At 45.3% G+C, this 25,350-nt stretch overlaps 1 protein-coding gene across 3 annotated transcripts in view; it reads right to left on the bottom strand.

Moving 5' to 3' along the window:
- Nucleotides 1-1,921: 1,921 nt before the first annotated feature.
- NLRC5 (NLR family CARD domain containing 5) overlaps nucleotides 1,922-25,350 on the bottom strand; it is a 127,760-nt gene continuing 104,331 nt past the window's right edge. For all 3 annotated transcript variants that reach the window (XM_083165094.1, XM_083165095.1, XM_083165096.1), the window contains 10 exons: nucleotides 22,974-23,060; nucleotides 21,854-21,937; nucleotides 20,135-20,218; nucleotides 17,568-17,651; nucleotides 13,397-13,480; nucleotides 10,523-10,606; nucleotides 9,343-9,426; nucleotides 8,681-8,764; nucleotides 6,836-6,919; nucleotides 1,922-3,649 (listed from right to left, as the gene is read on the bottom strand). In XM_083165094.1, the coding sequence (XP_083021220.1) occupies nucleotides 3,574-3,649; nucleotides 6,836-6,919; nucleotides 8,681-8,764; nucleotides 9,343-9,426; nucleotides 10,523-10,606; nucleotides 13,397-13,480; nucleotides 17,568-17,651; nucleotides 20,135-20,218; nucleotides 21,854-21,937; nucleotides 22,974-23,060 (835 nt within the window). In that variant the 3' untranslated portion in view covers nucleotides 1,922-3,573. The remainder of the gene's footprint in view (nucleotides 3,650-6,835; nucleotides 6,920-8,680; nucleotides 8,765-9,342; nucleotides 9,427-10,522; nucleotides 10,607-13,396; nucleotides 13,481-17,567; nucleotides 17,652-20,134; nucleotides 20,219-21,853; nucleotides 21,938-22,973; nucleotides 23,061-25,350) is intronic.

Genomic DNA, 25,350 nt, shown 5'->3' with positions numbered 1-25,350 from the left:
AGCGTTGGGGCTGGGTCATCAGATCAAGGGTACACGCCTCCCGCCTCAGATTGTTATATATAGCAGAGGTTTTGTTAGAAATCTTGAGGTGGCGCTCACAAAACTGAATGATTGTCAGCTCCTCCGCCCACGAAAATAGGAACCGCAGAAGGGTCAGAAAGGTCAGGTGACATCTACAAAACCATTGTGCGGCCCGGAGACTGACCTTCTTCCGACAGCTTCTTATGTGGCAGCACCCCATACGCTCCTTTAGATTGAGCCTCATAGGATGCCCGCTGACACAGGTCTGTGTCTCCGGCAGCAAGTGGTGGCGTTGGAAAAACTCCACAGACTCCTCCTCCGTCTGCGGCAGGTTGAAAATGGTCAATGGTGCGGCAGCCATAACCCACACAATGTAATAAGCTGTGACACAATGCTGACTGCGTATCGCTGACTGACTACGCTAATTGCGTAGCGCTGACTGACTACGTTAACTGCGTAAGCTCCGGTTAGCCTTGAACGTACATACAGTCGCGGATACAAGTGACTACGCTGGCTGCGGGAACACTGACTACGCTGTCTACGCGACTACGCTGGCTGCAGGAACACGACGCTGATGCTGACTAAGCTGACTATGATGCTGATAGGGACACTACACTGACTACGTAAGTCCCACCGTGAAACTACACAAGTTCCGGAAGTTCTATTTTAGATGGGATTTTGCTATGGGCAACCATTTAGATACTATATTTAATCTTCTAGAAGCTGCTAAGAAGCAGATTATGATTGGTTGCCGTTAGCAACTTCCCATGTGAATTAGAGCTCCCATTTTAGTAAATGTTCCCCTCTCTGTAAAGCGATATATAATATGTAAGCCCTATATAATAAAGGTGAAATAATACGTAAATAAATCAAATTTGAGATGTCAAACATTTTGGGACACTGATTGTTTCGGTATGGACAATGCAGGTTGCCATAGTGATCAGTGGCTCCTTGGACTTCTTAATATTCCCTGCACTTCCCGTTCAGGAAGTCTTCGTTAAAACTAAATGTACTGTAGGAAATGGTTTGGGTAAACACGGCCGTTAATAGCTGGATATTTAAATATTGGAAGTAAATAAACAAAAACTGACAAAAATAATCTGATGAAATATGTAAATACGGAGGATTATTATACAGTGGATAGTGCTAGATTTCAGTTTCCAGGGATAGCTCTATCCTTTGTGATAAAATTACCTACAACAGGGCTGCCTACCCTCCCGGAATGGCCGGGAGTCTCCCAAAAATCGGGTCCCCTCCCGGCCCCCGGAAAGTTAGGCAACCCTCCCGGATTCTGGGGGACCCCCACTGCGCCCCCTGATTGCAGCATTTAAATGCCGCAATCCGCGGGTCTCAGAGGAGGGGACGGAGCTAAAATGTCACAATCGCGTCATTTTAGCTCTGCCCCCTCCACGGAGATCCGAATCTAAAAGTCGGCAACCCTGAGCTAAAATAACATTAATGTCAATAGTCATCAACGTCGACATGAGGTCATTTTGTTTAATAACAGGTTTGTCTCAAATATTCTGGTCCTCATTTTGCACTAAATTGTATCATTGAGTTTGTTTAAAAGAAGTCAAATATTGTGCCTAAAAGCAAACTCCTTATTTAATGAACAAAACCATGCTGCACTGTAGGTGGGGCTGATGTAACATGTGCAGACTGCAGACAGAGTTAGATTTGGGTGGGGTGTTTTCAAACTGAAATCTAAATTGCAGTGTAACAATAAAGCAGCCAGTAACAAAATCTAACTCTCTCTGCACATGTTAAATCAGCCCCATCTGCAGTGCAGCATGTTTTTTTTTCCATTAAAGGAGATTGCTTTTGCAAACCAACCTGAATCACCCCAATGTTTTATAAATATAATTAATATAATCAAATAATAATAACAACAACAACAACATAATTTATACAAGAAAAAATATATTAATTAAAATCATTATATAAAAAAACAATGCATTTGAAGACATACAGTACATCAAATAGCCCAAGCTATACATTGTACAGTGGTTTCTTTGTGAAGTATCATGTAATAAACTAGTTACCAGCCCGTAAAATGATGGAACAGTAATGTCAGCTCTGTCTGCTGCATACCTCCCAACTGTCCCACTTATCGCAGGAACGTCTCGTTTTTTTGGGACGTTCCCGCGTCCCTCCCATGGCCAGCAGTGTCCCGCGGCAAGGGGGGTGGACAATTGGGAGTTCCCTCTGTCGCATGTCTATTCATGCAGCCCCACGGTCTGGGGACATAACCAGCAGCTCACAGAGCCGTTACCCACGCCCCCAAAGTGGCGAAAATGGAGGTGTGACCTCACGGCAATATGCCACACCCCATTGCTGCAAGGCCACGCCCCCACAATTTCTGTGCGTGCCTCTGGCATGCAAAGCGTCCCTCCTCCCGGGCCGGCAATGTTGGGAGGTATGCTGCTGTGCGCACCTGCATTGTTGGGTGCCATCTAGTGGCCCCTGACGAGCAAAACATTTCAAGTCACCCACTTAGGCAAGGAGCAGCAATAGCCTTTTAATTATATAGGATTAGGATAAGTTTGTTTTTAAACTTTAGCATTTTTTTTTATTATTATATATCTTTTATTTTGTCCTATTTGTCAGATTCGATTAGAGCCAAACAGACGAAACATCCACTCTATATGATTCAAGAAAGCGAGGATATGGGATTCATGTGGATTGGAACAAAGGATCGCTAACTGTAAGCAAAAAGCCGCCAACCAGGCAGGAAGAATATCTGCAACCGTGCAAAATCGCGCAAACATCGCAAATAGCGATATATATTCACAGATCGGGTGAAAAGTGGCCAAGTTAGACTAAGGCTTTCACTAATGTGCTAAGGAACCAGGCTGGAAGTTGTCATCACTGGTGTAAGAGACCCACCCGAAAAACACCTGGGCACGTTTGCATTCTCACAAACACACCCAGAAAATGCATTGTTTCCAACCCTACACGCCGGCTTCCTGTCACTCAAACTGTGGCTGCTCCGCCACTTCTGTGCGTACCGATATTTATCGCTATCACTGTGGCCCCTACATACAGAGCGATGTAAGTGGATTTTCTAAACGATCTAGTTAGTTGTAAATGCGCAGAAATCTCCCTGTGTGCAGGTCCCATAACTGGACACAAGTCACAACTTGAAAGGGTACTAGCCAATCAGCAATTAGTCTTAATCGGTCTTCTGCTAATTTGGAAAACAAGCGCCTTACAGATACCAGTAGTTCAGTGCACTTTATCATCATAGTAAAGGAGTCCTGCTGTGAGTGGGCATCAGGTGCCCCCAAACATTGGTGCGTGCCGATGGATGGCCACATGAGGATAGCTGCCAATATCTTAGCAAAATCACTATTTAAATACAACACAAGTGCAATCTTGTCATATACATACAGTATACAGCGGCAGCACAACTGCCAAACAAAAGTGCAAATACTCAGAAACACATGTTTGGACAAGATGCAGGCCCGGTCTAATTGGAAGAGCCTGCGGTCATGCCGTTCTTAGGTTTCCATTACATTTGACGTGCAGATTAAAAGGACCTTCTTTTGTTAATCAATGGAAGCGGAGTCTTGGATCTTGTCTCTGCAACAAATTTTCTGTTCCTTTTGAGAGATGATTGTGCCACAAGCTGCAAAATAAACAAGAACCATAAAAAAAAACAACAGACTGTGCTTAATGGTATAAGTATGAGAGGAACCATAAACAGATAGGAGATTGCAGAATGGAACACAGGTCTGTGTGTCACGTGTATTGCGCTGTGTTTCGACCTGCACTTGTAGTGTTCACTTGGTACCGAAGCAACTACAAGCAAGGGGGAGTCTGGTATTATTTTTTATTTATTTATTTGCAGTTTCTTATATAGCGCAGCAGATTCCGTTGCGCTTTACAATTGTGGACAGTGATAGAACAAACTGGGTAACAGACAGATACGGAGGTTGGAGGGCCCTGCTGCAAGCTTACAATCTATAGGGACATAGGAGTGAAACACAAGGACAGGCACCAGTAATAGCATAGCAGTCCCACCAAGTTACAAGTCCAGAAGGGAAGCTACAGTATATAATACATAAGTGCCTCAGAAGGTTATGTGTGTATGGTACTTACATTTGATAGGCTTGCCTAAAGAAGTGAGTTTTCAGGGAACGCTTGAAAGTTTGGAGGCTAGTTATGTGTGGAAGGGCATTCCATAGGGTAGGTGCAGCCCTATGAAAATCCTTTGATAGTGAATGGGAGCTAGTAATCCATGCAGAAGACAGACACAGATCTTGTGAAGAGCAGAGTGGTCGAGTTGGGAGATACTTACAGATAAGTAAAGAGATATACATTGGTGTAGTATGGTTAATAGCTTTATATGTGAGTAGAAGTATTTTATATTGAATACGGTAATATACAGGCAACCAATGGAGGGACTGGCAGAGTGGATCAGCAGACGATGAGCGTCTTGCTAGGAAGATCAGCCAAGCAGCAACATTTTAAATATATTGCAGTGGCGAGAGCCTGTTCTTGGGAAGACCAGTAAGAAGACTATTGCACTAATCAATGCAGGATATAATGAGTGCATGGATAAGAGATTTGGTAGTGTCTTGTGTAAGATACGGTCGTATTTTGGATATGTTTTTTTAGATGCATGTAACATGATTTAGAGACAATAATATATATGTAGAGATCTGATGGCATTTGGAGTTGTCTGATGTTATGAAGGCGAATCAGATGGCATGTATGGAAATGTTTTTTTGTTATAATATGAATAAAAATCAAGTACAGATGTGTCCTCACATCTGCATTACAACTAAGACGCATTTTCAGCAAAAAAAAAAAAAGACGCAAGATGCTAGCAGAGTTGTATGGGACCTGGCGGCTCACTAACAACAGTCATCTCACGCTCCGTTGCATATAGTAGCTTGCAGTGGCGCACGCAGGGGGGTTTCTGAGTACCCAGAAACCCCCCCTGCACCTATTCATTGCTGCCCTGCGAACAAGATGCCCCTTCACTGCCGTGTCGCTCAGGGCCCTGGGACATATCAAGGATGTGGAAGCTGCAGCCGCAGTGCTGCCCAGCTATGCGGCTACTTCTGACAGCACCCTCAGTGCTGCGCCGCCGTTACTGCTCTGACAGTGTCGGACTCGGCTAGCTTCTTGTGTAGCCGCGTAGCCAGGCAGCACTGCCTCCTGCAGCTTCCGCTCCAGTTCTGCCAGCTTCCTTCCTCCTCTCATGCAGGAGGTGGTGCCGGAGTCCAGTCAGACCTCATGGACCGGCAATTGAAATGTCCGCTGGAGGGGACACAAGGAGGGGAATGGGAGCGTGCTCTGCACTGCATTCTGCCCCTCTCCCCATTGTAGCAGCTGCTCCGTTCTCCTCTCCCTACAGCAGCAGTGAAGACAGCGCTGGCACTCACATCAAATGTATTTGACACTGTTGGGGGCAATGCTTAAGGGGCACTACTAGTCTCATTTTGTGGGTTCATTATGTATAGCATTGTATGTTGCATTAAATGTAATGGGCATTACAGTGTGTGGCATAATATGTAATGGGCAATTTGGTTTGCGGCATCATGTGTATTGGGCACTATGGTGTATGGCATCATGTGTAATGGGCATTGCTGTGTGCGGTATATTGGGCATTATGGTGGGCAGCATATATCTTGTAATGAGCATTATGGTGTACGACAATGTGTAATGGGCACTACGGTGTGTGGCATAATGTGCAATTGGTGTGCGGCATCATGTGTAATGGGCATTATGGTAGGCAGCATAATTTGTAATGGGCATTAAGGCGAACAACAGTGCAATGGGCATTACAGTTTGCTGCATCATGTGTAAGGGGCATTTCGGTTTGTGGCATAATGTGTAATGGGCACTATGGTGTGCGACATCTTGTGTAAGGGGCATTATAGTGTGTGTCATGATGTGTAATTGGCACTATGGTGCGTAATGACACAATTTTTTAGCTTTGGTACATCTTGCTAACTGTCACACTTCCTCCCTGTCACCCTCTACCTCTGCTGGCAACCAGTGACTAATATATATATTTAAAAAAAATTGGAAACCCCCTCTAAAAAATCCTGCATTTGCTGCCTGGGGTGCTACCTATTTTGTCAGTCCCGTGCCCCACAATTTCTCATGACAGCCCTGCATCCCTTCCTCAGGCTCCCTTGGCAAATCGCATCTAATTGCAGTGCTGGATTAGTTATTTGGGAAGGGTGTGCATATGGCCAAGGCCTGTAAACAGTGGCGTAACTACTAATTTTTCTCCCCCCTGCCACAAATTGAGGCAGCGCCCCCCCCCCTCAAGGAGAGTTAACAAGCTCTACCCTCCGCGGCCGGTACCTCCTAGCGCTGGCATTTCTGGCGGGTCCCCGGCTCTGGCTGCTAATAAAAAGTGATACTCGGAAAATGGCTGCCCCCATAATGCAGACAGCATTTTCCGTGTGTCACTTTCTGTTAGCAGCCGGCAGGACAGAAGCGCCAGCGGCAGGAGGTACCAGCGGGCGGGGTGCGCGTCGCTGGCAGCCGGGCAGCTTATGTGGGGAGCATGTAGGAGACGCATCTTACCTACCCGGCGGCCGGCAGCAGCAGGGGGAGCGGCCTGACCACGCTGACAGCTAGCCGGAAAACCCGGCACAGGAGTAGCCAGCCGCCCGGCTCCCCGCACCCAGAAGCGCCGGCGTGCGGACACCAGCAGGTAACTATAGCCCCGCAGACCCCCCGGCGCCCACACCTTCTTAGCGCCTCCCCGCCACCGCCACTGCCTGTAAACCTACATCATAAGTTTAGTTAACCATTGTTGAAATATAACTGATCAGGATTATTCCCTTACCGTACTACTTTTATCCAAAGACAGATGCTTAATGCCCGAGCTACTGATTCAGCACCATGTTCTCTGATCTGATTTCTCTCCAGACTAAAGAAAAGACAAGGGTGACATATAGTTAGATGTAAAGCATTACTTATGTGGTGTACACACGGTTCGATTTGGTCTATTTTTCTATTCGATTTTTCCTATATAAGCAAAATCAAATCGAAATCGAACAGTTTTCAGCTGCAGTCGATCCCCATGCGAGGCCCCATGGCATTAGAATTGAATAGAAAATACAAACTTCACGCCTCTGGTTCCTGTTCAGTGGCGGCTTCAGAGGGGCTGCAGCACAGTTCAAAATTCAAATAGCGGAACCGGACCGACTGCCCCCAACTGCCATTCCAAACTGACTCTCTGGCAGTGGGTGTGGCTCCCCTATCTGAGTTAGGTCTGTGCTACAGCCTCTCCTCTGGAGTCACCATTTTATTTGCTGGCTGCCAGTTACCAGTAGAAGCCAGGTCCCGTCATGTAAGAGGTTTTTGTTACGCTTGGCAAAAAGCTTCAATTTTAGCAAAAATAAAAATGTTCAAAATATCATTACTTAACGTTTTCAGTGCAAACAATGAAAGAAAATTAAGAAATCAAAAATAACAAAGAGTACAGTATATACAGTACTGCCCATACTGTGGTGAGAGCATGGCGGCCGGCAGGTTTAAAATAATTGTCAATTCCACCTGCAGTCCCTCATTGGCTGCAACAAGTAACTGTGCTGTATTGTTGAGAGGTTATAGACAGTGGCGTAACTATAGCTCCGCAGCCCCCACGGTGGCGGGGGGGCCCAGAGAAATTGGGGGCGCCGCCGGGGGGGCTGCGGGGCTATAGTTACCCGCGGTCTGCGTCTTGCCCGGCTCTCTGTCGGGACCTTCCTGACGTCACGGTCCCGGCCGGCTCCTGCTGCAATGAAAACTGACAATTAGAAAATGGCTGCCCCCATACTGCAGACAGTTTTCTGTCTGCAGTATGGGGGCAGCCATTTTCTAAGAGTCCGTTTTCATTGTAGCAGCAGGAGCCGGCCGGGACCGTGACGTCAGGAAGGTCCCGACAGAGAGCCGGGCGAGAGGCAGACCTCGGGTAAGAAGGGGGGGCAGGTTAGGTGTGTGGGAGGGGGGGGGTGCCGAATAAACGTGCGGCAGGGGTGCGCTAAATAGTTAGTTACGCCCCTGGTTATAGAACTATGGCTCCTATGTGTCACCGCGGGGTTCTTTAGTATGGTTAGATACTGTGCCACTGACCATGCTTAATTTTATACACCTGTGACAACAGGTCTGATTGAAACATCTGAAATCAATAATTAATAGGTGTAACCAAATACTTTTGTTCATATAGTGTATAGGGACCCATATACCTGCAAGCTCAATCCCCAGAGTTGCCAGCACCCCCGTTCCACCATCGGCAGGCAGCGATGATTAGTGATCCGTTTGCGGGATCAGGGATATTAAGCATGTTAAAAAAATCCCGATTTCATGATCCCCCCCGGGACTGGGGAATTTGGATTCCCCGGTGAGAAATGTGCAAAATATCCACTAAAAATGCCAGTGTCGCTCACATTTGCTATACAAATTCAAATAAAAAATGTTGTGTATAAAATATACTATTTCCTATATAAGGTTACAGGTTATTTTGACAAACCACAATCAGACACAGCTTTATTGACCAGATATACATTTGTATACTAGGAATTTGTTTCCGGTTAACATTGCAGCTACCAATTTCACTTGGCACTCAAAGGGTTAACATGCGAGATCCCCTGACGCAACCATCAGTTATATGGGACCCTTAAGTCTAGGATTTCATGGCATCACTTACTCCAAAGTCTTCAGGTGTCGCATTTGTTTTAGAGCGGTAGCCAGCGCACACGCCCCAACGTCTCCGATTCTGTTCCAAGACAATCTGCAGCAATAAGATTTGCACTTTATTATAAATGACTGAAACAATCAATAACCAGAGAAGTCTGTGCAGTCAATAAACCATTCATCCATTCCTCAGTATATGCAGTTGCAGCTTGCTTATAGGGCTGATTATTTATCAACACTAGAAAATCACCTGTTGGACCTGACAAATACCCCTTTCACATCGCACTTTTAAAACGGTATATTGCCGTTTTTTTTCCATTTTAAAACGTTTAAGGCTGCAATGTGAAAGTGCCAGAGTTGATTTACTGGTTAAAGTTAACCGGTATTTCAACACGGTTAAAAAGCAGAGTCCAACACGGTTCAAAGCCGTTTTTTTGGCAGTTTGAATGGCTCTATTTCAATGGCTTGAAACGTGTCCCTTGGGGGTTAAACGGGTTGAATGTTTGAATGGTATTAAATGATTTTTAAAATGGTTTTCACCTGCAATGTGAAAGGTCTCAAGGCTCAGACCCGTTTTAAAGTCCCATTTAAGAATACCGTGTCATTACCCATTTCTACAATGTGAAAGCAGTATGAGACTAATGCCAATGTTAGCTCACAATCCTCTCCACTTACATGATTTCCTCCAAATTCTGACAGCATACCAAGGCGTCTGCTAGCGACCTGCACACAGTGTCGGAAACGCCACACAAGTTTAAGCTAGAGAAACATAGGAGAAAAGTTAGTCGATTCGGCAAACATGAAACGTAGACTTAGTGAAGCGTGTTTATGAACACAGCACGAACTGCAACTCGCAGATTACTTCACATGTATTCCGTGTCCCCTCGCGGGGCTCGCTGTGCTCGCCACACTATCTAAAATCAACTCCACGCCGAAATGGATGGTGGGGGTATGAAAAGGTTGGAGGACGCGTACCACCGCCCCTCGCGGGCTCGCTGCGCTTGCCACGCTTCGGGTTGGCGTTGATAGTGGGGGTGGCATTAACAATGGGGGGGAAAACTCTTTAACTAAAATTAAGTTTGTTTTAAACAAAAATCAGTACTAGAAATATTAACACATAGGTAGAGATGAGCGGTTCGTATTTACTAGATCACAAAAACTGTATCTTATTGGCTATCGGGATGTATTTAGGATAGCCAGTAAAAAAAAATTGGATAATTCGGAACTTTCTATGGTTTAATGAAAAGTAACTCCGAACCCACTCAAGCTGGGTACACTCTATCTATCTATCTATCTATCTATCTATCTATCTATCTATCTATCTATCTATCTATCTATATAAAAGGCTAACTACTCTCCCCTCTATCAGGTAAAGTACCGCCACTGACCACTAGAGGCCAAATAACTCAGAAAGTGAAAGCAATTTTTGCAGGGACACTGATCTGGATATGGAGAGAGGCATTTGTGAAGACAGAGATTAGAGGTAGGAGCATATAGCGACTGGGGGTGAGGTGGAGAATTTGTGGGCTAAAAACTGTCACAGCTCAAAAGTAAAGTAAAAACTGTATTTTAAGTTTTAACTGTGCGCCAGCCCCTCTCTTGAGCCTCCCCTGGTGCTTATATAAACACTACATATATGACAGGTACTGGCCTGCGGTCATTCTGACATAGTATACCACAGTGCACAAGTCCAGAGTCATTGTGTGCTTCCACAACAAAGCATTGTTTCACACACACTAGCATGTACGTATCATCGCTGCGGCAACGTATAAAGATGCAGCTGCGGTGAAAACTGCGTTCTCCTCTGAATCAGGCTCATCATGTGAACATACTAGGAAAACATGAATATACTTACTTAATTTTCTTAAGCAATGTGAAATGCGGAAGTCCTTCTGTAAGTCTCACTAAGCCGGGTTCGCTAAATGTGTTGTTTGATAAGCTGTTCAGAAAAGTGCAAAACAAATGATGAAAAACAGCAGCAAAACACATAAAAACTTAATTGAATACACATAAAAAATGAATCTTCTTGAATCTTCTTAACAATATACATAAAGGCTGATCACACACTTCGAGGCTGAATGACATAAGCAACGGTGGCCTGTGATTGGTGGATCGGGACAGTGGGGTAGTCTTGCTATCTACTATTCACTTCCTGTAACTGCTGCTCGCTACTGGACTAGCATCATTTAGAAAAGATCACAAATTGACGTAACCCACAGATCTTTGGGGCTGATTCAGACCAGTTCGCTAGGCAGCATATATTCGCGGCCTAGTGATCAGGTAAACACCGCTCTGCAGAACCCACACCTCCCTGCCAAGCAAATTCCGGCACTAGTATCCAAGCGGATCTGTGCGCTTACACATCCGCTCGTATGCGGACGCACAGCGGAGAAATCGTTTGATGGACAATGACAATCGAATGATTTCTCCAGTCTTCACTCTGAACTATCTATACTTCTCAGATGCTCGCTATGCGCCAAAATGGGGGCGGGCACTGATGTCATGTCAGAATGGGGGCCTGGGTGGTCCTCTGCATCCGCCCCCCTGCTTGTCCATCCTGGAGCGAACGCCCCGGTGAGTGTGAAACTCGCCTAAGGCATTTGCTCCCAGGGCTTGCACAAAGCCCCACCATCTGGACTGGGGGCGAATTTGGACCTGATGTAGTTGACATCCCAGTTCTCAAGATCCCGTCAGAAAGAAGACAAGGGCCAGAACGCTGACAACGGTCAGAATCCCGACAGCTGGTATCCAAAATTATTTTATATTATTTATATTATTATATTACAGGTGGGTTGCACGGTGGGGCAAGGGGTACCTTGCTCACCATGTTCTGCACCAGGCCAGCGTGGATTTGGTAGCCCCACTCTTGGCACAGGCATGACTGGTTGTGCCCAGGCAGAGTGGCCGCGGTGGGCAAGGGGGTGGTGGGCAGCTGCGGCGGCGGGATCCAGGTGATCAGCCCTCTGTTAAGAGCCCAGCCCGCCCAGGAAGGGCAGCACCGAGCCGTCTTAGTCCAGCAGCAGCGCATTGCCTCATCCAGCCAGAATTGTGATTTATAGGCATATATTCCCGCATCCTCTGCGGGGCAGCAGTGGGCTAGCAGCGGCATCATGCAGCAGCCAGGAGGGCTCGGTCCTGCTGCTATCCCCGGGCTGCAGCCTGACTCGCAGCGGCGCCTCTGCCACCCTGATCCTTTCTCCGAGCCCGGGCTGGGAGACTCGCCGGTGCTGCTGTGGGCTGCGGGTGAAGCCCCGTCAGTGATCGCTCAGAAGCCACCACACAGCACTTGATGTACAAGGCGTTGTGAACGATCACTTTGAATTAACCAGCGATATTGGGCCACTTTATAAGCGGTTTAGTAAAATAATGTAAAATCGCTCAGAAAGTGGCTGAATATCGCTGTGTGTAGGGCCCATTAGGCTGTGTTAATAGAATGGTTAGGGGAAGGAAGGGAAGAATACTATAATACTTAAGCCCTGTACACACGGGGGAGATATATTGCTCAGCAATATATTGCTGAGCAATACAGATGGAGCGTGGCCCATCTTTGCAGGGGATGGTGGAAGATTCGCTATCCGCCAGCCGCCGTAAGGGGATGCGCGCGTCCCCTTACAACGGGGCTCCCCCCGGGTCCCCGTCGCCTCGCCGACGGTCGCCCCGGGTCCCTGCCGCCTTGCCGCACACCCCCCTAACCCTGTCCGTCTCCATGAAGCGGAGACGGACAGGGTTCCCGTCCCCCCGCCGATGGGAAACTGAGATGCGCGTGCATGTTAGGCGCACGCGCGTCTCAGTCAGATGGAGCGCCTCTCCGCTGGCGATTGACAGCGGACAGATTCTGGCAATCCCGGAGCAATAGTGAGAGGCGCTCATCTGTATATTGCTCAGTTTCACCTTTTCATCAGCGACCAGAGATGGTAGCTGATGAAAAGGAACCTCTGCCGGCGGTGCCACAGAGGTAATCAGCTGATTAGAACGGGGCTGAAAACGGGAGCGCGCACCAGGCGATTTATCGCCGGGGTACACTCCCATTACTGGCAATATGGTCGCCACCGACCATATTTCCAGTGATTTCAGCCCCTATTGCCCCCGTGTGTACACAGCTTTACTGTAGAACTGTTGGGATCATAGCTATCAAGATGCTGGGGCTGGTCTTCTGACTGCCGGCATTCTCAGCAATGGGATCCCATACCCAACCCATGCAGAGGTCCGCCTCAAGCAGGGCCCGATTAAAGTTTCCGCCTCAAGCAGGGCCCGATTAAAGTTTTCGCCTCAAGCAGGGCCCGATTAAAGGTTCAAGGTGCCCTAGGCTAATACATATGTTACTCCCCTTCTAGTGCTTTAATTCTCTGCTGTCACCTGCAAGGTTCCCCTACCGCAGTTCTTGCACCTTAGGCTGCAGCCTAATCAGCCTATTGGTTAATCAGTCACCTGCCTCAAAGGAGTGTTTGCGGGTGACGTGCAGGTTAGTCCCGGGTGCTTTCTAAATGGAGCTGACCTGGGAATAACCCGGGTCCAAGGTACAGTGCAAACAGCGTATGGCCTGGGTTGGAAGCCTGGCTTGGACCTGAGTTTTTGGCGGGAAAATGGTATTACTGATCTTCTGTTGAAGCCCCAGCAGCCAATCAAATCGTCAAGTGCAGATTGATGCCTGCCTGAACCACATGCTGTAATGAGTATGGTATCATGTACTGGGATGAGCACCTTCGGCACCGTGGAGTAATGCATTTACCTGATGTCTTCAAGCTTCTGAAGTGATACCAGGACCTCCATGAAGGAACTTTCAGAGCCCTCCCCCAGACCGCAGGACCCCAGGCTGTGTACACATATTGTGATGTCATCTTAGCATGTTATATCACAACTGAACAGAAACAAGCATAACAAGTACATGATGATAACCTGGGGAGACAGCGTATACCGGCAGCAGTAACCAGTGACATATAAACACCCCAAATACATAACATACAATCTGTAATATATGCAGAACATTTCCAATTACACCCACACATTCACAATGTACAAACACTTCATTCATAAACTACTGTAGTACACAGTACGCCTCTGATAATTAACCTTTTAGATCTCTAGCTGTTGTGATATCATACAAGTATTAGCAAGCCCTGTATGGCATACTGTGACTTGTAGTTCCACAACAGCTGGCTAGACTTTGTTTGTACTGTAGTGTCTGAGTTTCTATCATATGCAAAAACAATATGCGCTGTATATATTGTATATACTACATACCTAAGACGTGGACACAGAGTCTGACACAGAGACGGAAGCATTTTTGGGGCCCAATACAGGTTGGCTCGATGCCATCCATACACCCCCCCCCCCTCCTCCGCCGCCGATTCTCCTCGGTAACACGCATGGGGATGTATGGCGAAATCACAACCCCTGGCATGCCACCGCTGCAGGAGAAATCATTCGACCATCGAAATGCGCTTTTGCACATGCGCAGACCCCCCAACATTCTAATTTGCCCCGTTCCAATCACTAGTGGCAGATTTATGAAGCTTGGTGAAGTGATAAACTGTCTGGTTTTTATCACCGGCCAATCAGCTCCTACCTGTGAAGTTACAGGCTTGATTTGAAATATGACAGGTAGGAGCTGATTGGCCGGTGATAAAAAACCAGACAGTTTATCACTTCACCGAGCTTAATAAATCTTACCCTTAGCAGCTGTGGGAACATATGCAAATGACACAGCCCCTGGGATTGGTACGTAGATGCCCACTAGAGGCGCCTAAGATCCACCGCTTGTGTTTGGAGTGCAGGCATTGGACGCACATCAGCCTATACGGTTGTGCAGTGTGGCTGTCAGTAGTAAAATGCCAGAGCCATGGTGACTGCATGCGCAGTGGCAAATGATCGATCCGGCGCTGACTCCATCTCTTAATCAGGCTTAATGTTTTGTGTTGTACACACACACACACATACAAGTTAGCTGGCAAAAAATGTCTGGGTAGACATGGTGAAAAGATCGACACAAGCAATAGGTCGATATGGCGATGGTTGACATGTGAAATGCTAGACATGCGTTTTTTTAATTTTCAGACTTTTTCATAATTTCATGCCCGTGGACTGTGATTGGGAATGGTAACGTGTGTCCGGCGCAGCTGTAGTGGAGCGAGGTGCAGCAAATAGTAATGAGCGGCCGAACCTCAGAAAATGCAGTTTCCGGAGGTTTGACCACATAAGCACCAAGCACGGAATGTGATAGATTCCAGGGCTCGATGAGATGGGCAATGCCATCTTCAGATCACTGTTACCCTGCTGTGAGGGATCATCCCTGTCATACTGAAGTCCAGCCTTTGACCACTTTAGAATCCTGATTACAAAATATATCAAATTTTCTAGAAATAATGCTCAGTACTAACTGTGTCTGAAATGAATAACGAGAATAACTGGGCCTAAGACTGGCATTACATTGGGCAAAGTGTGCTTCTCTATCAAATATAATGAGGAACACTACGCATAACATTAACTGAACATGTCTGTCCAGCCCTTCTCTAGCGCACAGAGCAGCAGCTGGTAGGAAGCACTGAGGTGCTTGAAACTTACCTCACAATGGGGCAGATGTATTAAGCCTGGTGAAGTGATAAAGTGGTGATAAAGCAGTGATAAGGTGATAACACACCAGCCAATCAACCGCCAACTGTTATTTTTTTTAAACACAGCTGATTGGCTGGTGTGTTATCAACTGCCACTTTATCACTTTACCAGGTCTAATATATCTTCCCAAAATCAAAATGGGGCATCCTGCGACAAGTGGGGCACCATGTGACAAGGGGAATAACCCACCCCCACCACCACCACTATTCCCCTCATGTCATAAATGTGTGTATAACATGCCCCTGCTTGGCAAGGAAAGTACCCATTTCTCCCAGCAGCCAGTGAAAACACCTGTCAGCAAGGCAGCCATCTTGGATAAGCCTATTGATGATTTGACGGCATTGTATCTGCATCCACGCAAATCGAGGCACTCAGCACCTCCAACTGGGATTTTGCCCATCTTGTGTGTAATAAAAGAAGGCATCTGAGGACATTAATCCTGACTGGATGCACACTTCCACTGAATTACGTGTACGCGGCACTGCTTGTTAAATAAGCCATTGTTCAGGAGCTGCCTTGTGATGCAGAGGGCACAGATGGTGCTGTGTATATAACCGCATGGTGTATGTATGTAAGACTTGTATGTAGGACTAATAGACACGTTTGCACAAATTCTGTAGCACAGTGCACACTGTGTAACACTACTAACACACACACACACGGCTGCGATGCTGCGCAGCGTTATTCTCCGTGAAACATTTAAGTCACGATGACAGAAGCCTGGTGCTGGGTGCAGTCGCACTTGGCACAAACATAGGTCAGCACACAGGATATTAGCTCTGGCATGCACAGCTAACAAAATAAAATGTTCTTTTCACTTGCTGCTAAAAAGGAAGTTGCTATAGCAACCTGTCAGTGCCTGGCTGTGTGTACGCCTCGCTGGTGATGTCATCAGATGCCCCAGGACTACGTGCCCATGAAACAAACAGCAGATGACAGGGGTGAGCTGCTAGGAAGTGTGTGGGTTGCGTGAGCTGCCCTTCAGTGGCACTCAATACCATTATTGTACACAAGGGGTCACTAACAGCCCAGTCGTAGGGAGGATAATAGAATAATCACGTAAATGGATACGATGTGCTCTCTCTAATAACTACAGTAGCAGTCCTTTTAGCAACAGTGGGGTACATTTACTACCGGCCGCGCTTGTCAGTGATTTTTTAATCGATTTTGGATGTTGAAAATATTTGGTAAAAATCAGCCAAAAATTAAAATAAAATAAAAAAAGAAATCGATATAATATAATGATATCTGTCAATATCGTAGAAAAAAATGAAATAAAATAATAAGGTACTTGTGTATTTTGGCGGCGCCCGATTTCAGCATCGTACGATGAACGTATCGCATGCCATGTACCCGATGGCATGCGATGCGACCCGATTTTGACCCCCTATACGATGAAAAATCGTACAAGCACCCTAAAGGGTGCTTTTGAGCACCCTAATGGGTGCTTACAATGTTAAATGCACCCCCACGCCACCCCCCCACTATAAACGTGAACCCGAAGCGTGGCGAGCGCTGCGAGCCCGCGAGGGGCGGCGGTACGCGTCCTACGACCTTTTCATACCCCCACTATCCACGTGGGCGTGGAGTTGAGAACAGATTAGTGTGGCGAGCGTAGCGAGCCACCGAGCCCGAAGCGTGGCGAGCCCCGCGAGGGGACGCGGATACCTTCACAGGTAAACGTGTCCCTTCGCGGGCTTCACAAGTATCCGCGTCCGCTCGCCACGCTTCGGGCTCGGTGTCTCGCTGCGCTCGCCACAATAATCTATTCTCAACTCCACGCCGACGTGGATAGTGGGGGTATGAAAAGGTCGTAGGACGCGTATCACGTTTATAGTGGAGGGGTGGTTTGGGGGTGCATTTAACATTGTAAGCACCCATTAGGGTGCTTAACGGGTGCTTATACAATGTTTAATCGCATCGCATTGTATGTTATCGTACACTAACCAACGAAATCGCGTCGCATCGCATACCATCGCATGCGTAATGGTATGCGATGCGATGGGCGCCGCCAAAATACACAAGTACCAATAATAACAAACCAGGAAAATGAAAATAAAAGATTTACTAAAAGTAAAGTTGAAAAATGTACCAAATTAGGGGGTTATTCAAAGCCAATTGCTGTTGCGAATTCGCAAGCCAATCGAATACCTAATGACTACACATGCGTACCATTCGTAGCGAGGCCAAAGAGCAACAAAAAGCGGCAATTACTTGCTTTTTTCACAATCTTACCTTGGCTGACAGGAAGATGGAATGCGGTATGGTGAATAATAATGCTTTCTTACCTAAGAGTTTTTAATTGGGGCATTTGCGTAATGAATTTTTCAAGACAAGCGACGGCTTCAGTTTCAAACTGAATTCCTGAAAAACTGAAATAAAATTAAAGAGGAACATTATTGTTTCTATATTGCCAGCATATTGTGCAGTACTGTGCAACTGGGAATAAGCCTATTAACAAAGACTGTGAGAGGTAAGAGGACCCTGCTCGTCAATTTACAATCTACAAGGAATTGTAGACTCTGTTAATCTCCTATCTGAGAGTATTCTATAGAGGAGATGCTGCTGACAGATGTGTGGATGGGGACAGACTTTCCAGGGCAATAGCGCCCCCAAATTGCAAAATGCTGCGATTCACAGGTCCGTGTCTGCGATTAGCATCATTTAACACCGCCCCCATACACAGACCTGAATTTCTCTGTATTATCTCCATATCCTGCTTCAATGTGAGTGGGATCTGCGAGTGAGGGAGGGTCCCCCAGCAATTTCCAGGAGGGTAAGCAAGTATGAGTTTCCCTATAGGATGCAGATGGAGTTAGGAGATATTCTGAGATATGTGAAGAAATGTATTATCTGTGCAGTGTTAGTAATAGGTAAAGTGCAGGAAACCAATGCAGAGAATGAGGTTGCAGAACAATAGAAGATGAATTAGCGATGACAGTTAGGGGGGGTACACACCAGAACGATTAGGGCTCAATTCCATCAATCTGGATCCAATTCCGACCGATTGGATGCAGATTGTGTGTAGATTGGGCATGTTTAGGTCCAATTCCGATCCGATTCCAATCCGATGCGCGTCCCCGCTGTCGTTTGGTCGTTTTACAGATCCTACCTGCTGCAGTGAGGATCTGTAAAAGATCCATTCAACTGGATACAGACTCAGATCGGATTGGGATCAGATTGGATGCAGATCGTTAGCAGATTGTGTGGCTCCAACAGATCGTGCGAGCATCACACAATCTGCTAACGATCTACTAACAATCAGGATCGTTCTGGTGTGTACCAGGCCTTAGTTTAGCTGCTGTGTAGGGCAGAGAGTCTGACTGGGGAAACCCAATGCATGTCTAACTTTTGTCACTTTCAGACTAATGCAAGTCTAACTTTGGTCAATATCTAACTAATGCATGTCTAACTTGTCAGTGTCTAACTAATGCATGTGTAACTTTTGCCAATGTCTAACTAATGCGTGTCTAACTGTTGTCAATGTCTAATGAATGCATGTCTAACTTTTGGCAATGTCTAACAAATGCATGTCTAACTTTTGCGAATGTCTAACAAATGCATGACTAACTTTTGTCAATGTCTAATGCATGTCTAACTTTTGTCAATGTCTAACTAATGCATGTCTAACCTTTGTCAGTGTCTAACTAATGCATGTCTAACTTTTGTCAGTGTCTAACTAATGCATGACTACATTTTGTCAGTGTCTAACTAATGCATGTCTAACCTTTGTCAGTGTATACTGCATGTCTAACTTTTGTCAGTCGAACTAATGCATGTCTAACTTTTGTCAGTGTCTAATGCATGTCTAACTTTTGTCAATGTCCAACTAATGCATGTCTAACATTTGTCAGTGTCTAACTAATGCATGTCTAACTTTTGACAGTGTCTAACTAATGCATGACTAAATGTTGTCAGTGTCTAACTAATGCATGTCTAACTTTTGCGAATGTCTAACTAAAGAGTGTCTAACTGTTGTCAATGTCTTCCAAATGCATGTCTAACTTTTGCGAATGTCTAATTAATGCATGTCTAACTTTTGTCAATGTCTAACTAATGCATGTCTAACTTTTGTCAATGCCTAACTAATGCATGTCTAACTTTTGTCACTGTCTAACTAATGCATGTCTAACTTTTGTCAATGTCTAACTAATGCGTGTCTAACTTTTGCCAATGTCTAACTAATGCATGTCTAACTTTTGTCAGTGTCTAACTAATGCGTGTCTAACTTTTGCCAGTGTCTAACTGCTGTCAAGGTCTAATTAATGCATGTCTAACTTTTGTCAATGTCTTACGAATGCATGTCTAACTTTTGCGAATGTCTAACTAATGCATGTCTAACTTTTGTCAGTGTCTAATGCATGTCTAAAAAATTTTCAGTGTCTAACTAATGCATGTCTAACTTTTGTCATGGTCTAATTAATACATGTCTCACTTTTGTCAATGTCTAACTAATACAGGTCTAACATTTGGTGTCTATCTATTTACAGTCTAACTAGCTCTGTGAGCTCAGAGCCAGCCCTAGGAATAGGCAAGAGGGGAGATGGGCATTTGCTGGCTGCTGTTATAATTTGTGCTGCTGGGTAATGGTTGCTGTGCTGGGTCAGAGGCAGAACTGGCAGCGGTGCTAGGGGGCCCAAACAAGCATCTTGCCCAGAACATCAAACTGGTTATGGCCAGCTTTGTGTGAGCTATAACACTTATTGGTTGCTATGAGCAACAGCTCCACATTCGGATAGTTTGGAAAATATCCTTTTAGGTTGCAACAAAAACAAAAAGGAGGAAATGGACTGTTACCCTATATATAGGGCATAAATGCCCAATGGCAAAACTGTTGCATCTAGCGTATACTTACTCTATACTCTCCATGTTGATACAGTGACGTAACATCTCTGCCAGATAATATACACCTGCGCCGGTTATATTGTTATGGCCAAGCCTGAAAAATAACCCATAAAAACATGAATATAGATAAAAATGTGTCTATAGGGGGAACAAGGAAATGATGCACAAAGCATCCAATTAGCTTCTAAATATTATTTCAAAGACTGTGCCAGATAAATGACAGAAGCTGATTGGTTGTTTTGGGTACCTTCTCTACTTTATCTCTCTTTCCTAGGCTTGATACATCTCAATGTAATGGGTTTCCAAGGTGACAGGGAGGGGATGACATACAAGAAATGCATTTAGCACATGATCCATAGATTAAGTCAAATATACACATTAAAATACTAATTTATAGGGAAGTGTGAGCCTTTAATATTATATTGTGCAGGATATAGCCTATAGGTGCACTAGAAATGAATGACATCACTGGTTGCTCGAGAACTGCCTCAGAGATAGGATTGGTTCTGAGCAAGCTGATATGATGCATTGTCATAAATAACAGCAGGCAAAATGGCCGCCTCCTAGTCAGTAAGGTTATTAGGAGGTTTTCCCCCATTACAATTAGCATGCTTTATTTTTCTGTGTGTATATATATATATATATATATATATATATATATATATATATATATATATATATATAAAATGTATGACTCCAGCAGTATGTTTTTCATTCACATACAGTAAGAAGTTCCTTCTTTTAATTAGATTAAGCGAGGGCTGCATAGGCATGAGGGCATTTAAGAGCCTGTGAATTTAGTGATTGTCTCTACAAAGTGTTGTGACTGGATAGATTACTCATGGAAGCTTAGGGTGATTGATAGATGGGTCAGCCAATTAGGTAGTCAGGGGGTGGTAGCTTGTGCAGGGGTATATTAGGAGGAGTCAGATGCTGCTGCTTCCTCTTTGAGTCTGGAATCTCACCCTCCCTTCCCTTGCTCTCTCAATTGCTACCTGGCCTGTCAGCTATCACCTAATTTGGCTTTCGAAATTAAATTTGACGGGAAGGCGCTCTCGACCAGCAGTCATGTTGAGGTACAGGTGGTCACAGTGTGGTATTGCCCCCCTTTGACAGGACAGCTGGTGACTCCTGCCTCCGTGTGGGGACATTGGCCACTTCGGTAAGTTCTTCACAGCACGGGCTGTGCCTTAAATAGATGGGGGCGGTTCATCGCCCAGGTTATAAGTTGGGGCGTTGTAGTCGCCGCCTTTATTAACACCTTTTGACCAAAGCTGGTCTCCAATCGCTTTCCTGGCCATCCCATTACAGTAGGGTCATACCACTTAATAAATATCCATGACCTTTTAACTTATGCAGTTGTTGTCCGAGTCGTTATTTTTAGGATAAGATGTGTCCATGTGATTTATTTCTAGGGGTAATATAGAGTTAAGTTAAGGCGAAATGTCAATCATTATAATTCAATAGGCGCCTTATTGGATTACTAATTGGTTTTAATATGGAAATAAAGTTAATGAGCTCAGTTCATCTTATTTCTCTTCTCATTTCTGGAGCAATGATGGAATCTGGAACAATTTAGTGTATTCTACATTCTATATACTACCGGATTTATGTCCTCACATGAAATGAATGAATTACTTTTATACAAACTGACTGCCAAAAATTCTAAGGGTCTTCTATACAATGAAATCCCATAATGTGTGTATTAATATCATTATTCTATTCTTACATTAGTTTCCTTATTGATGACACCTGGGGAAATCCTTGGAACAAAGCGAGGATGGAGGCGTCATCCAGCGACATAGACTGTAAGCTGGTGGATACAGAGAACAATGTTACCATGGGGATCTGGATAATAGGTTGACATCAAATGGTCGATATTGAAATATAGAAAAGGTCGACAAATGTAAAGCTCGACATTATTTTTTTGTATTTTTTTTAACATTTTGTTCTTTACTACCTACATCAGGGGTGGCCAAACTGGTACTCGAGATTTACCAATGGTCCATGGTTTCCAAATCACCTAGCTGGTGCACAGCTGTAGTTATGACTAACTGTCACATTCCCCAGATCACCTAGCTGGAGCACAGCTGTAGTCATTACTAACTGTTACATTTCCCAGGTCACCTAGCTGGTGCACAGCTGTAGTCATTACTAGCTGTCACATTTCCCAGGTCACCTAGCTGTTGCACAGCTGTAGTCATTACTAACTGTCACATATCCCAGGTCACCTAGCTGGTGCACAGCTGTAGTCATTACTAACTGTTACATTTCCCAGGTCACCTAGCTGGTGCACAGCTGTAGTCATTACTAACTGTCACTTTCCCCAGATCACCTAGCTGGTGCACAGCTGTAGTCATTACTAACTGTCACATTTCCCAGGTCACCTAGCTGGTGCACAGGTGTAGTCATAACTAACTGTCACATTCCCCAGATCACTTAGCTGGTGAATAGCTGTAGCCATTACTAACTGTCACATTTCCCAGGTCACCTAGCTGGTGCACAGCTGTAGTCATTACTAACTGTCACATTGTCAAACCTGCTGCATCATCCCTACTATAGATCCACAGGTTGCCTGAGACACATGAACTGTTGGTGGATCTTGAGGACAGGTTTGGCCACCCCTGACCTACGTGAACTCCAACTGCATGGCGAGCGGAGACACTAATTTGGAGCCCATGTTATCAACTCTACAAATTAACACTAAAATACAGAGAAGCAGTAGTAGTAGTAGTTAGTTTATTTATAAACCCATGTCAACCTTTTCACTCGTCGCCCATTTCCATGTCGACTCGTTACAATGTGCCAGGAGTGATCCTGCTGAGGTGGTTACTAAAGGCACTTCTTACTGTAACTCCTGCAGGTCCGGACACCGGGATAATTCTGCAATAAATGTTCTTCCTCCAGCAGAAGTCACCGAAAAGCAGCCAGATGCACTGAAATATAAGTAAAGAGTTATTGATTTCTGTAGTTTTAGAATGTAGCTCTAAGACACCGGCGCTTCTAATTACCCATGTACATTTGTATAATATTTAATCTAGCAAGTTTTGTTTGATAGGTTGGCAGCTTAGTTTTTTAAAATCCGACTTGGTAGGTCGGCTGGGATTTTTTTGGAAGGATATGGAGAGAACACAGGCGCCAGACCAAAGTTGTATAATAAAGGCTTATATAACCAATTTATACCAATAACACAATTTTAATTTATAGTCAAGATAATGTTGGAGATATTCCCAAATGTTGTCCTGAGTGTGTGTGCTCTCTGCTGGCTGGATCTCAGAGAGCACACACACTCAGGACAACATTTGGGAATATCTCCTAATTCCACCTGTTTTTGCTGAGTTCATTCACTAAGAATTTGGTTGGAAATCAACAAGGTGCCCATTCGGGACCATAAGTACTTCTGAGTACTGGAACAGCCTTACAATACATTGATTCTTCAGTATATAGGTGCAGCAGCACCCAAAGACGGTTTTAGTCCTATTATTATAAACTAAGGTATACAATATCATTAGAGGATTAAGTTTAGTCGCTTCCTCGACCAGTAAAAACAACCATTTCCCAGAGCCTAATTGGGCGTTTAATGTTTAGAAGAAGTCCATAGGTGGACAAAACGCGTTGGGACCATTCCTCCAATCCTCTATGCTAACCAGCTGTGGAACTAATGCTCTGCTCCACGAACCTTAAAAGGACAATACTATCCTTCCTTCTCATGAGCTAAGTACTAAGAACTATGGTCTTTGACTTATGTGCTCTATCTGAGAATTTCTACACCTAAAAAGATATCCACTCGTATCCATTTACCCTATAACCCGTTGTTCCCATCCCCCACCTACCCGCTACCCTTCTATATTAACTGTGCTGTTTTTATATACTTATTTATACTGTCCAATTTTTACAAATCCTTTTTTTTTTACATTGTGTTTATCTTGACTATAAATGAAAATGTTTTTTAATTGAAATTGTGTTATTGGTATAAATTGGTTATATAAGCCTTTATTATACAACTTTGGTCTGGCGCCTGTGTTCTCTCCATATCCTTCCAAAAAAGTTATTGATTTCTGTAGAAGTTATTTATGGGCATAGAGGTACATATAGGGTGATGACGGAGAGCAGTTGGCGTGTCGGCTGTAACTGCTCCGGCATTGCATGCAGACTGACAAATGCAGGTACTCGCTCATAACCATCTATGTGACTATACCGGCCACATCCTGACTATTGGGTTCATAGCCATCGTCATATACTAGGATAGGGCGCGTGCACTAGCCTTATCCTTGGTCGCCGACAATGGGAAGGTCGACAGTCATAAGGTTGTATTCTCCCTCCACACCCTAGTGTATGGTAGGGTATGAAATACTGCCTGTTTTGGGGGGGGGGGAAAGTGTAAAACTCAAGTTTAACTCTTGACTGTCGGCCTTCCCCTGGTCGACCTAATGCTTGTGTCGACCTTCCGACCCTGTCGACTAGCCATGTCATCCTATTTCATGAGTCGATCTAAGCCCTGTCGACCTTTAGTGGTCGACTTAATGTGGGTCGACCTAGCGACTGTATCCCAGGGTTGTCTCCCGAAAATCCGGTCCCCCTCCCGGCCCCCCAGAAAGGATGGGCAACCCTCCCGGATTCAGGGGGACTCCCACTGCACCCCCCGATCGTGGCCATCTTATCCCTACCTCGGCATTTAAATGCCGCAATCCGCGGGTCTCAGAGGAGGGGGCGGAGCTAAAATGCCACAATCACATCATTTTAGCCCCACCCCCTCCACGGAGATCCATGAATTCGGCTATTTTACATCATAGGGTGGGGCTTACTGACGTCACACCCAAGCCCCGCCCCCGAACGGCTGCTGAAAGTCTCCTCTCCAGGCTTCTCCCGGAGAGGAGAATACAAAAGTCGGCAACAGTGCTGGATCCGCAGAAATGGATCGTGCACAGTGCTGAAACATGCAAGATAAAGATGTTCCCTTATAAATCTAGTGTGTATACGCCACATGGCATGACTGAGACACTGAGGCCAGATGCACTAAGCTTCAAAAGTGATAAAATGGAGAGTGATGAACAGACAGCCAATCAGCTCCTACCTGCCATGTCACAGGCTGTGTTTGAAAAATGTCAGGCAGGAGCTGATTGGCTGGTTGTTTATCACTCTCCATTTTGTCACTTTTGAAGCTTAGTGCAACTGGCCCTGTGAGGAATGCCATAACATGTATTGGTACTTGTTTCCTAGCACGGC

The sequence above is a fragment of the Crinia signifera genome, chromosome 11 (genome assembly GCF_055691185.1).
Source record: "Crinia signifera chromosome 11, ASM5569118v1, whole genome shotgun sequence".
In the NCBI taxonomy this organism is placed as follows: domain Eukaryota; kingdom Metazoa; phylum Chordata; class Amphibia; order Anura; family Myobatrachidae; genus Crinia; species Crinia signifera.
This window is presented reverse-complemented; position numbering and strand designations above follow the sequence as displayed.